This window comes from Hyla sarda, chromosome 10 (assembly GCF_029499605.1).
Source record: "Hyla sarda isolate aHylSar1 chromosome 10, aHylSar1.hap1, whole genome shotgun sequence".
Lineage (NCBI taxonomy): Eukaryota > Metazoa > Chordata > Amphibia > Anura > Hylidae > Hyla > Hyla sarda.
In genome coordinates this window covers 110,867,301-110,881,510 of record NC_079198.1, presented here as the reverse complement: position 1 = coordinate 110,881,510, position 14,210 = coordinate 110,867,301, and the positions used below count along the sequence as shown (strand labels likewise).

Here is a 14,210-nt window from a genome sequence, read left to right as displayed (position 1 = left end):
TATATATTATTTTCCTGAAGTACCCCTTTAAGATAAAATGTGACTATTCCTCCTAGCCTCAAACGTACCTTTTAAAGGGGTACTCCACCCCTAGAAATCTTATCCCCTATCCAAAGGATAGAATATAAAATGTCTGATCGCAGGGGGTCCCGCTGCTGGGGACCCCCGCAATCTCTCCTGCAGCATCCGCTTGTCATCAGCTGCACGGAGTGAAGATTGCTCCATGCTGATAACTCACAATACAGGGGCCGGAGTATCGCGACGTCCCACCCCACACCCCCTCAATGCATTTGGGAGGGGGCGTGATGGCCAACATGCTCCCTCCCATAGAGAGTTGCATTGAGGGGGCGAAGCGTGACGTCACGAGGGGGGCGGGGACGTGATGTCACAATATTCCGGCCCGTATATCGTGAGTAATCAGCACGGAGTTAGCTTCACTCAGTGCAGCTGATGACAGTGGCGGGAGCCCCGCGATCAGAGATCTTACCCCCTATCTTTTGGATAGGGGATAAGTTGTCTAGGGGCGGAGTACCTCTTTAATCTGTGGCTATCCAGCCGTTACACAAACCACAACTCCCAGCATAAGTTTTTAGTTTTGCAACAGCTTGAGAGCCACAAACTGGGGGCCAGTGCTTTATAAAGGATATGCAGGAGGGAACAGCTGGAAGGAAGGCAGCCTGGCAGGGATGACTTCTGGACCAGGGAGAAAATCAGATTTAAAAAAAAAAAGTTTTTTTGAGCCAAAAAAATCGGATTTTCTCCCTGGTCCAGAAGTCCACGCCGTCCAGCTGTTCCCTCCTGCATCTGCACCGCTGCCTCAGCGGGACCGACTGCCATCTGACTGCCGGCACAACACACTTTGCAAATTGGTTAACTTATTTTCAGTATAAAACTCTTCTCCAGACATGTATACCCAGGCTTACAGTCTAGACTGCAGTGCACGGTAGCCTGTCTGTAGTCATGGTACTATATACCAGCTGTGCCTCCATGTAAGATGCAAGATCAAAAATGGACTCCATTCCCCCAAAAAATATTCACTTGAAACAGAATTTCACAATTCAAAATTATACATAGTCTATACCAGAGGTCTCCAACCTGCGGACCTCCAGATGTTGCAAAACTACAACTCCCAGCATGCCCGGACAGCCGAAGGCTGTCCGGGCATGCTGGGAGTTGTAGTTTTGCATGGGCGTCAATGGGAACCGTATGTGGGTACGGTTCCATCCAGTTTGCGCCATACGGCTTTTGACTTTGTACAGTTTTTTTCTAGGAATTTCAATCAAACAAGTAAAACTTTATTCATAATGGAGTGAAAAGTTAAAAAACGCATACGCATTTATTTATTTTTTTTTTAAACGTATGCAACCAGACATTTTTCAAACCGTGTACGGGTTAAAACGTGTACACGTTTTGATACAGTTTAGTCAGGTTTTGAGGAATCAGTTTTTTTTTTTTTTAATCAAAACTCTATTGCAAAAACGTGGTGTGAATGCAACCTAAGCAAGAGGGCTTGGGAAGCAAGGAATGAAGGAGATAATTAGTGACAACCATAGAGGCTCCTCTCCTTGAAGATCATTTGAGGACCCACGTGTGATGGCATCCGTATGGACATGTCTAAGGGTGCATGCACGCCACGTTTTTGCAATACAGTTCCCGTATCAGGTTTTTGATGAAAAACGGATTCCTCAAAACCTGACTAAACTGTATTAAAACGTGTGTACAAATTTCAACCTGTATACGGTTAAAAACCCTATACGGTTTGAAAAATTATGTCTGGTTGCATCAGTTTTTTTAAGAAAAAAAAGTATACGTTTAACTTTTCACTCCATTATGAATAAAGTTTCACTTGTTTGATTGAAATTCCAAGAAAAAAACTGTGCTAAGTCAAAAACAGTATGGTGCAAACCGGATGGAACTATATGCACATACAGTTCTGTAGGGTTCCCATTGACTCCCTTCTTCAAATAAAAAAAAAAAAAAAAAATACGGTTTAATACAGTGACCCCCCGACCTACGATGACCCCGACATATGATCATTTCAACATGCGAAGGCCTCTCAGAGGCCATCGCATGTTGAAGGCAGCATCAACATAAGAAGCTTTTATATGTCGGGGCCATCGCATAAACGGCTATCCGGCAGCGCAGACTGCTTCAGCTGCCACCGGATAGCCGTTTACGGTGCCCCGTGTGGTCCGCTGACGATCACTTACCTGTCCTCGGGGCTCCGGCGCGTCCTCTTCGGGATCCCCTGCATAGTCGGCGCTCTTCATCGTCGTCGTCATCACGTCGCTGCGCACGCCGTCCCGTCATTGAATAGGAGCGGCGTGCGTAACGACGTGATGGCTGTGACGGAGAGCAAAGATGCCGGGGAAGCAGAGGTCTTACCGGAATGTCGGGGACACCTCGGGGACGCGGCAACAGCGATTGAGGGCGACATCCAGGGCAGCGGTGACGAGCGGTGACGGTCCGGAGCGGCGGGGACAGGTGAGTACAACTTCCTCTACCAGTGGTCTTCAACCTGCAGACCTCCAGATGTTGCAAAACTACAACTCCCAGCATGCCCGGACAGCCAACGGCTGTCCGGTCATGCTGGGTGTTGTAGTTTTGCAACATCTGGAGGTCCGCAGGTTGTAGACCACTGTCCTATACTTTACATTGCACGGATCCCTCAACATACGATGGTTTCAACAAACGATGGTCCATTTGGAACTGTACTGTTTTTCTACCGGAAAAAAAACATAGTAGACTACGGTTTTGGGTACAGGTAAAAAAAACAGACAAAACCATGTAAGACGCAAAACGGACTAAACCGGATGATGCGTTTGGCATACGGTTTTCTATACGGTTCTGTATGGTTTTTAACTTGAAACCGTATACGGGAACTGTATAGCAAAAACGTGGTGTGCGTGCACCCTAAGACAGTGTTTCCCAACCAATGTGCCTCCAACTATTGCGAAAACTAAAATTCCCTGCATGCCCAAAAAGCCCGCTCTAAGGGGTACACACCTCACTGCTTTCACAGTATAAACTCCACAAAACCTTTTCATTGATTCTTAAATATATTTTACATTTACAAGCAAAAGGCAAATATATATATATTACATTTTTTTTTCACCATTTGCTGTTACAGCATAAAAAACAAAGTCCAAACACGCATTTTGGCTGCAGCAGAGTTCACCAGGAATTGTACAATCCCTCAGCCCGACGCCTTCTTACCAGGAACATCACCGGCTATAGCTCTTCTGTTATGGTGCCAGGAATAGTCTGTGCCGTGACATCTGGGGCCACAGAGCACACGATCTATTGCTCACCCTCAGGACTTGTGGTGTCGTCCCATGAACACTGATGTCTTGGTGTCCCCCGCCAGTCATTGAGGCTCTGTCGCTGGCTTAGGGGGAGGGGTGGTGGTCACTACAACGGTGGATACCGCCTTGGAAGCTGCAGAGGAGGCCGGCTGCAAATGGGAGGCGGGGACTGTCTGAATACGCACCTAGTGGAGGAAATTTTAATTTGTTATCACTTTTGAAAATATCAAATCATCATAGGTTATCAAGAAACAGCGGGTGCAACTAATCCCAACCAAAAGGGGCCAAACCAAAACTTATGCACAAACAAGCTATAGGGACAACTGGAAGTAGCAAAATTGTATAGGTACTACTGATTATGGCTAGAGATGAGCGAACTTACAGTAAATTCGATTCGTCATGAACTTCTCGGCTCAGCAGTTGATGACTTATTTTGCGTAAATTAGTTCAGCCTTCAGGTGCTCCGGTGGGCTGGAAAAGGTGGATAAATTCCTAGGAAAGAGTCTACTAGGACTGTATCCACCTTTTCCAGCCCACCGGAGCACCGGAAAGCTGAACTAATTTATGCAGGAAAAGTCATCAACTGCCGAGCCGAGAAGTTTGTGACGAATCGAGTTTACTGTAAGTTCGCTCATCTCTAATTATGGCCACACTTGTTAGGGGGGATTCACACCACGATTTTGCTATACGGTTTCAGCAAACGGTTTCATAAAAAAAAACGTATGCAACCGTACAGAAAACCGTGGCATAGACTTCCCATTCAAAACTGTATGCACCATGATGTATACGGTTGTCTCAGTTTTTCAAACCATATGGTTTTTTACTATTTTTTTTTTCCCCGGACAGAAAACCGTGGCCTACCACGGTTTTTGGTCCAAGAGAAAAACTGTATTAAACCGTATACGTTTTTTTTTTTTTAAACATGGGAGTCAATGGGAACTGTACAGAACTGTATGTGCTTACGGTTCCATCTGGTTTTCACCTTTGCCAAGTTTTTTTTTCTTGGAATTTCAATCAAACTAGTAAAACTTTATTCATAATGGAGTGAAAGGTTAAAAACGTTTACGTTTTTTCTTAAAAGGATGCAACCGGACATCATTTATCAAACCGTATACTGTTTTCAACTGCATACAGATAAAAAATTTGTACACATTTTGATACAGTTTAGTCAGGTTTTGAAGAATCCGTTTTTTTTTTTAAAATCAAAAACCTGATACAAAACTGTATTGCAAAAGCGTGGTGTGAACCCAGCCTTACTCAGTTTATTCCCGATTTTCACAAATTGCACATTTAAAATTGTGCTAAATTTGCAGCGTTTACTTTCTTAAACCAAACCAGATATCAGTCAAGAAAGGTGGGCATGATCAAGCTCTTAAACTGTGGCCATTCAGGTGTTGCAAAACTTCAACTCCCACCATACTCTGTGCAGTTCCCGAGACAAGCAGAGATGTCAGCAGGGAGCACTGTTGCCAGACAGAAAAGAACAACTCAACTTCAGCAGCTGATAATTATTGGAAGGATTAAGATTTTTTAATAGAAGTAATTTACAAATCTGTTTAAAGGGGTTATCCAGGAAAAAACTTTTCTTTATATATCAACCGGCTCCAGAAAGTTAAACAGATTTGTAAATTACTTCTATTAAAAAATCTTAATCCTTTCAGTACTTATGAGCTTCTGAAGTTAAGGTTGCTCTTTTCTGTCTGATGACACGTGTCTCGGGAACCACCCAGTTTAGAAGAGGTTTGCTATGGGGATTTGCTTCTAAACTGGGCAGTTCCCGAGACACGTGTCATCAGAGAGGACTTAGACAGAAAAGAACAACCTTAACTTCAGAAGCTCATAAGTACTGAAAGGATTAAGATTTTTTTAATAGAAGTAATTTACAAATCTGTTTAACTTTCTGGAGCCAGTGGATATATAAAAAAAAAAAGTTTTTTCCTGGAATACCCCTTTTTTGCAATTCTGACCACTCTCACTTTATGCATTAATAACTCTGGGATGCTTTTACCTTTTATTCTGATTCTGAGATAGTTTTTTCATGACTTATTCTACTTTAACATACTGGTAAATTTTTGTCGTTACTTGCATCCTTTCTTGGTGAAAAATCCCAAAATTTGATGAAAATGTAAAAAATGTAGCATTTTTGTAACTTAGAAACTTTCTGCTTGTAAGGAAAATAGACATTCCAAATAAATTATATATTGATTCACAAATACAATATGTCTACTTTATGTTGGCATCAGAAAGTTGACAGGTTTTTACTTTTTGAAGGCATTAAGGGGCTTCAAAGTATAGCAGCAATTTTCAAAATTTTCACAAAAATACAAAATCTGAATTTTTCAGGGACAGTTAAGTTTGAAGTGGATTTCAGGGGCTTTTCTGTGAGAAATACCCCAATAAATGACCCCATTATAGAAACTGCACCCCTCAAAGCATTCAAAATGACATTCAGAAAGTTTGTTAACCCTTAAGGTGTTCCACAGGAATAGCAGCAAAATAAAGGAGGAAATTCTAAATCTTCTTTTTTACACTTGCATGTTCTTGTAGAGCCATTTTTTTTAAATTTTTATAAGGGTTAAAAGGAGAGAAATCCCCCCCCCAAATTTGTAACCCAATTTCTCTCGAGTAAGGAAATACCTCATATGTGGATGTAAAGTGCTATGTGGGTGCACTAGAGGGAAGGAGCGACAATGGGATTTTGGAGAGTGTGTTTTGCTGAAATGGTTTTTGGGGGGCATGTCGCAAGGAAGCCCCTATGGTGCCAGAACAGCACAAAAAAACAAACAAAAAAAACCACATGGCATACAATTTTGGAAACTACACCCCTCAAGGAACGTAACAAGGGGTCCAGTGAGCCTTAACACCCCACAGGTGTTTAACGACTTTTCCTTAAAGTCAGATGTGTAGAAACTTCCGATTCTGGCGCCATGCTGAGAGGACACAGAGTAGCTCCGCTCCTCTCCCGCTCTCGAGATAAACCCGAATTACCCGCAATTGAACCCAGTTCAGCTGGCCCGAACCATCCCAAGAACTGACCCACCTTTTATGGACCGTTTTGTGGTACACATGGGGCTCCGAGACGACAAATCCGCAAAAGCCAGGCAATCCCGCGGCCGTAACAGACCCCCCAGCGCGGCCTCCTCTCCCGCCTCCAGCCGAGCGGCCTCTCCGGCTCCTTCGCTTTCCGGCCTGAGGGCAGAGGACGACTCCCCAGCGCACCAGACCACTGACTATGCTGCGCTTGCCGATGTGATGGTGGACCGGATTATGCCCCGAGTTAAGGAGACCTTGGTGACGACGCTACAAACAGCCCTGCAAGAGCTGCAAACGTCGCTGTCGCAACATTGCGCCAGCTTACAGTCCGCAGAGGATCGTATTCAGGCAGCAGAGGACAGCGGAGTGTTGACAGATGGCAAGGTCGCAACACTGGAGGCGGAATGCCGCCTCCTCTGGGACAAAGTGGAAGATCTGGAGAACCGCTCCAGAAGGAACAATCTCTGCGTTGTGGGGGTCCCAGAATCTGTTCCGGCGTCTGACCTGCTACACCTCTGTGAGTTCCTCATTCCCAAACATCTGGGCCTACCAAGACCTTGCAAGGTTGAACGAGTACATAGGATGGGCCCTGACCTGAGGGGGGAGGCGGAGAGAGGAGTAACCCCGGGTCTGGCCACAAGGTCCCGTCCACGCCAAGTGATCGCTAAATACCTGGACTTTCAGGATAAGACTGCTATCTTACGTGCTTTCAGGAGAAGAAGAGATGACCTGGTTATTGGCAGAGCTCGGTTGCTCATTTTTGGAGACTTTTCGGCCGAAGTCACCAGCCGCCCCAAGGTACTGTCCCCAATTTGTACGGCCCTATACAAGAAAAATATTCGCTTTGCCATGCTGTACCCAGCGAACTTAAGAGTGTTCTTCCCTGACGGCCAAATGGCAACCTACTTGACACCTGATGCTGCCTCCGCTGGCCTGACCGATATTTTGGGCCGCTCCTTAGCCTGAGGGAATGATGTTCCTGCTTCTCCTCCACCGAGCCAATCACGGGGACCGACTTCTGGTGCTCACGATGCCCTCAACCCGGTGGCATCCTCGTACAGACCGGATCGTGGAGCATCCGAAGATTGGACCCTTCCGCCGCGGGATCAAAGACTCGCTGACTTGTCCCCTTATGTTGGTCTATGGGACTGCCGCTTGAATTCAGATGAGGATTCCTGCTGATTTGGTCGCTGACCATATGACCATGTAGGAGACTGGATGTACCCCGCTTGAGTGCCTCTGGGATGATACTGGACCCTGATTGCTGGTAGTTATCTTCTTGTTCGTTGGGTTGCTTGAGGGGAGGGGAGCGGGGGCGAGGGGAGAGGGGGCGAGGGGGGAGGGGAGAGGGGGCGAGGGGGGGAGGGGAGAGGGGACGAGGGGGGAGGGGAGAGGGGACGAGGGGGGAGGGGAGAGGGGGGCGAGGGGGGGGAGCGGGGGCGAGGGGGGGAGCGGGGGCGAGGGGGGGAGCGGGGGGCGAGGGGGGGGGGGGCGAGGGCGTGGGGGAGGCAATGCAAATAAACTCAAAATACAAGAGAGAAAAAAAATATATATATAAAAAAAAAAAAAAAAAAACTAAGTTAAATAATGAAGGGGGAAGATACAAAACTCGGGGAAACATTTTTTTTTTTATATAAAGAAACCATTATGATCCCTCAGGGGCACGTCCAATTTTTTGTATAAAGGGGTTTTCTTGGTGTATTTCTATGGATGAATCCTTCAGGGCATGTGGCGGGATGTTCATGGCCACATATTAATGCGGAGGGTCCTTGGGTCCGACTACAGTCAGGGTCGGCAGTGGGGCCAGGGTTCGGCACTGTCATACTGGGACAAGCATATTCCCTGTCGTGTATAGTCATATTAACACTGTTATTACTGTTTAACGCCTACAGGGTATAACAGTGTACTCGATGGGCCTCTGTTCTTGAAGGTCGGGGGTGGAGTGGATCGGATTGCTCGGGTGGTCCTAATCTAGGTCGGGTGATGAACAGTTTATTAGGGTAGTGTATTTCTGTTATTCTGCTCCACTTCTTCTGGGGGGAGGGGGCCGGGTGTTTGGTCTCTCCTTTCCTAGCAGTATGGGATTTTTGGAAGTCCCTAGGACTAGGGGCGACTGTGATCGGTTTCTGTTCATACACAGCCAGTCCGCATTCTTCTCCTTTGTTCTCTTGGGTGTTTTTTGTGTCTTATCTGGGGATGGGGTGTGTGCCCTCGGATAATATATTTCTAGCCCTCAGACACTATCTTGCCACTATTCAGTTCCTACTGCATTTACTTTTGGTCCTCAAGTTATGCGAATAATCTCATGGAATATAAAGGGGTTGAGGTCTCCCCAGAAACGTAGCCAGGTCCTGCGACATCTCAAGAGGTTCTCCCCTGATCTGGTCCTCTTACAAGAGACCCACCTGGAGAGGGAGGACTTTTTCAGACTGCGCAAATGGTGGGTGGGACGGGTGGAGGGATCTCCTGCGGTAGATAGGAGGGCCGGGGTGATCCTCCTTTACACAAGGCTTTCTCTTGTGATGTGATTTCTGTGACACATGACGATATAGGAAGACGTTGCACAGTACAACTTAAGGTGGCTGCTGAAGAATATGTGATCACAAATGTCTATGGTCCTAATGGTAGGGAATACACCCACTATTCCCATCCACACGACTCCTGGTCGAGGATCGACTATTGCTTTACCACGGCACCTTTACTGAGTAGAGTGGAGCAAGTGACGGTAGATGACATGGTCATTTCTGACCACGCCCCACTGACTGTCCACATAACCGACACGGTGTCTAGAGGTTCTGACTACCTATGGCGATTCCCCACTAGCCTGGCGAGGGACGAACAATTTCAGTCCCTTTTGAAAGGTTGGTGGATGGAATACCATTCCCTCAATGCAGCTCACGTGGGGGATCCCCAACTATTCTGGGATGCGGCGAAAGCGGACCTCCGGGGGTGGATTCTTGGGTACTCGTCCTCCCTTAAAAAGACTATAGCTAGGCAGCTGCTGACCTTAAGTGCTACCCTCCGGACATCGTATACCGCCTTTCTAACCGATCCTTCCCCGAGCACGAAACAGTCATTGATAACGGCCAAGGCGGGATACGATCTCTGGCTCGAGAAAAGAGATAATTTAAAACGGTCACATTTTGAAGTGTCATTATTCCGGTTTGGGAATAAGCCGGGGAGACTCTTGGCCAGGTTTGGGAAGGGGGCACGGCCTACTTCTAACATCACTAGTCTTAGAGACGACACAGGAACGGATAGACGGGAGCCCAAGGTCATCAATATGATCCTGCAGTCTTATTACAAGCACTTATATTCCCATACATCCAGTTCTACACCTGACTTGGGAACATGGTTGACTCAGGGGTCCCTCCCAACTTTGACTACTGAAGAGCGGACTGTGCTAGGGGGTAATATCTCCGGGGAGGAACTGGCGGGAGCCATTAAGGGCTTGGCCTCACCGGGTCCGGATGGTTTTTCCGGCGACTTTTATAAAATCTTAGCGCCTGGGATATCTCCCCATTTGCTAGCTTTGTACGACTCTTATTTGGGGGGAGCTCAAATACCGGCTGCCTCGAACACTGCATACATAAAAGTTCTACCCAAACCCGGGAAGGATTCGGGGGGTCCAGATGGGTACAGACCAATATCCTTGCTCAATGTAGATTTTAAATTAGTGTCAAAAATCTTGGCCGACAGGCTGGCAGTGGTGTTACCTCGCTTGATATTACCGATGCAGGTGGGCTTCACCAAAGGCAGATCTGCGGTCACTCACGTCCGTACGGTACTAGTGTTGCTTGATGACATTCAACGGCACCCCCATGGTCACCCCTCACCTGCTCGGTTATCTATCGACGCAGAGAAAGCTTTCGTTAATGTTTCACGGGAGTGGCTGTGGGCGGTGCTGGACCGAATGAATTTTGGAGGCCCCTTTCTTACTTATCTACACAGCTTGTATAGCTCACCGGTTGCTAGGATCCACATGCCCGGTTTCTTGTCGGACCCCTTTGCTCCCCAGAAAGGCACCCCCCCTGTCACCACTCCTGTTCAATATTGCCATAGAGCCTCTTTCCAGGAAACTGCTATCCCAGGGTGACTCTTTTGGAATCGGGTTGGGGGGGGGGGGGGGCGGTATCCCACGCACTGTTCGCTGATGACCTTCTTTTGTTTTTGGCGGATCCCAGAAGGGACTTAGGGACAGTGTTTGAGATATTGGAGGATTTTGGGACACGTGTGGGATTCAAGATCAATGATTCCAAGAGTGTCCTCCTTGATCTTTCTCCTAACCACAGGGCCCTAGTGTCCTCTGCTCTTCCCAGACGGGTTACCATTAGCCACACCTCGTTTAAATATGGGTATATGGGTGGGTAGAACCCCCTCCTCCCTGTATGCCCTGAATTACCCCCCGCTTATCCACAGGATTATTGCAGAGTTGAAGGGGTGGTCCTTGCTTCCATTACCTCTGTTGGCTAGATGTCATCTCCTTAAAATGCTCAGTTTTTCCAAACTCCTATATCCTATGCAGACAATCCCAGTATTGCTTAAAAGGGGTGACCTTCAATTACTCACTTTACACTTTACTAAGTTCTTCTGGGCTGGCAAGAGAGCCAGAATTGCTCTCCGCAAATTAATGCTTCCTAAAGAGAAAGGTGGGGTCGATTTCCCTGATATTAAGCACTATAACCTCTCCTGCTTGTTCCGACAATGTATTGACTGGCTGAGGGGGGACTCGTGTTATTCGAACACCGGCCTGGAGGAGGGGATAGCTGCCCCCTGGTCACTCTCGGCATTGCTGGATACGAAATTCTCTGCATTGCCGCCACATATTCGGAATAGCGTTCTGTTTAGGGATACCATTGGGGCGTGGAAACAGTGTCGAAGACTGATGTCCCTCCCTTTTAGATTAGTAAACATATACCACTTTGGACTCTCCCGGAGTTCCAGCTGGGTAGGTCCACAGCCCAATTCCGAGACTGGCGCTCGGCAAACATCCTAACGGTGGGGAATCTCTTTCACGATGTTGAATCTAGATATGTGACGTTCTCTGAACTGGCCGATAAGTTCGGATTGGGAGGGGGACATTACTTACCTTATTGCCAACTGATGGCGTTTTTACGCCCTAGACTGGCGGTTCTGTCACACGAACGCTCTCAGACCTCCTTCGACAGCTTCATTAGCTCCTCTTCCCCTTCTCACACTCTCTCCTGTCTGTACCACTATCTTAAGCGACAGGGCAGCGACTCTGTCCTGGCCTCCTTATTCTCATACTGGGAAAATAAGCTCTCTGAACCTGATCTATCGATTTCTATTCTGGAGGGGTGGATGTAGCTCAGAAAGGTGGTGTCTAATGAGGGGTGGAGGGAGACCCAGTTCAAAATTTTGCACCATGCTACCTACGGATTCTCGCTACCAAGGACGCCTGACAGGATTGAAAATTGCCCGAACTGTGGAGACTATAGGACGGACTTGATAAACGGACTGTGGTCATGCAGACTTTCACAAGCTTTTTGGGAGTTGGTGTCTGCCGCGGTGTTGCGCAAGTTGATCCCCGGTTTAGTCCTGACTCCCAAATTGGTCATTCTTCATGTTGGACAGGGGGATGAGTCTATCTCACTCCTGGTGCATACTGCCATTCTGGTGGCCAAGAGATGCTTGCTTGCTCATTGGTCGGAACCAAGCATGCCTACAGTAGAGGAAGTCCTGGGCCAGATGAGGAGATACATGCACCTAGATAGCCTTGAGATTCTTAGAACTAAAGAGAAATCGGCCAAACAGTTTTAAAAAAAAATGGGAAATGCTCATAGTGACGTTTTTGACTGACGATGACATTATGCAGGTGATGACCCCATTTAAAGATACTTCCTGGTATTTGACGAGAGTGACATCGGGCGATCTGGGGCAACTACGTTTACCCGACTGATGCTTCTGATGCCGGCCTGACTGCACATTGTTTTAGGGGGTGTCAAAGGTGTGGCTCAGGGGAGACCTCATAGATTCCTCTTTGGTGAGGGGCTGGGGACCACGGTTGCTATTGCATATTGCGCTTAGGAACCTTGCACGAATATTTCGAGGGGCGAGTGGGCTATTGTGTCATTGGTAATTGAAGGTATATCCGCAATTTCGAAGGGGCGGCAGAAGGCCCTCGCGAGGGCCTGGGGACTCCCAATGGAGGGGGTTGGGGTGTGATATACACTAAGTGGTATTGTGTCATATTGTACCATACAGGAAATGATGTTTGTTTTTGCATGTCCCGAGGCTCTTTCTCTGTATTGAATTTGAAAACCAAATAAAAATATGTTTAAAAATAAAAGTCAGATGTGTAGATGAAAAAAAAAAAAAATCATTTTTCCACAAAAATGCAGTTTTTCCCCCAAAATTTTAAATTTTTTTTTTTAAAACAAATTTTATTGAATTTTCATTGTTATAAACAAACATCACACATTGATAGTTAAGTGCGGAATATCGTCGAATAGGAGCCATAAGAACATTCAATAAATTACAAACCAGAAACTGTAAACTCCACACAGCTAATGGATAACCCAAGTGGAAATGCGCGGCAGTATCACAATATTCATTCGCCTCGCTCAAATTAGGCGTGCCATGCTCGTAGTATGTTAGAAGTCAAGGTCAAGAGGTAAGTCGTAATGGACCCAGTGAATCACTCAAAACCCCAAGACAGTACCAGTCTGTCGAGCTAAAGGGCTTAACTATGTCCTCGATTTCAGCTGATGTGTAGTGTGCAACAATAAAATCTTGCCATTTGGCGAAATATTTTGCTGTGTTTGTGCTCATGTGTCGTTCAGTATCAAGCCTATCTATCCCACATAGCAGTTTAAGTTGCGATATGACCATGGGGATGGTGGGAACAGAAGGGGAGAGCCAGGCTGCGAAGATACACCTAAGTGCCACTAAGAGGACAATGTGAACTAGTTGGGGTGTTTTGGTGGGGCCTTGGTCGGTCAAGTCAGGTGGTCTAAACTGATGAAACAATAGGGCTCTTGGTGTATGTGGTAGTGACATTTCCCATTTCTCTCTGATATATGATATAATCATTTGCCAATATCTTTCTGTATGGGGGCATGTCCAAACTCCATGCCACATATTCGTCAAAGGGGTAGCACATTTAGGGCAGGCCGTGATACGATCGGGGAAATCCGGGGAAGGCAGTATGTTAAACCCATATAAGGCTTTGTGAGCCATTTTGTAGTAGGTTTCACGCCATCTCTCATTGATAATACATTTACGGATGATATTCCACCCATTCAAGATACATTCCGAAATATCGTCTCCTGGTACCCATGAGGTCCACGCTGAAAAAATAGAAGAGGGTGTAAATTTCAGTAGTACTTTCCTAAGGGATGTGTATATCATAGAGATGGACAATTTACGGGGTTCCGAACCAATAAGATAGTCTAGTTTGTTCTTTGTGGCCTCTTTGGACAGGTTACGCAATCGACTAAAGAAGAAGGAGCATATCTGTTGTATAGGGAATGCATGAGACGGGGGAAGGTTGTGTAGGGAGAGCAGTGTGGTAGGTCGGAGCCATCGTTTCTGAGTAACGTCCATAAAGTGCTTGGCTTTCGTGAGGCCTTTGTCCGACCAAAGGCCAAGCACCTCAGGAGGAAGTCTTGGGGGAAACTCTGGATGTTTCGCCAGTGGTAGATGTTTGGATAAGAGGTAAGGCAGTCCATATAACTTCCTGACCTCTTTCCAAGATGCCACCGTATCCCTCAGCAGTACAGAGCGTTTCACTATGGAGGGGAGTTTAGAGTATGTAGTATGTAAGAGGACTGCTAGGTTCCATGGAGCCGCCAATTCACTCTCTAGACCGTAAAGAGCATGGTAAGAGGATCCATGTATCCAGTCATTAAC

At 46.7% G+C, this 14,210-nt stretch overlaps 1 protein-coding gene across 1 annotated transcript in view; it reads right to left on the bottom strand.

Moving 5' to 3' along the window:
- Nucleotides 1-2,922: 2,922 nt before the first annotated feature.
- NFRKB (nuclear factor related to kappaB binding protein) overlaps nucleotides 2,923-14,210 on the bottom strand; it is a 42,598-nt gene continuing 31,310 nt past the window's right edge. The window contains 1 exon segment of the mRNA XM_056543341.1: nucleotides 2,923-3,490. Coding sequence (XP_056399316.1) covers nucleotides 3,368-3,490 — 123 coding nt within the window. The 3' untranslated portion in view covers nucleotides 2,923-3,367.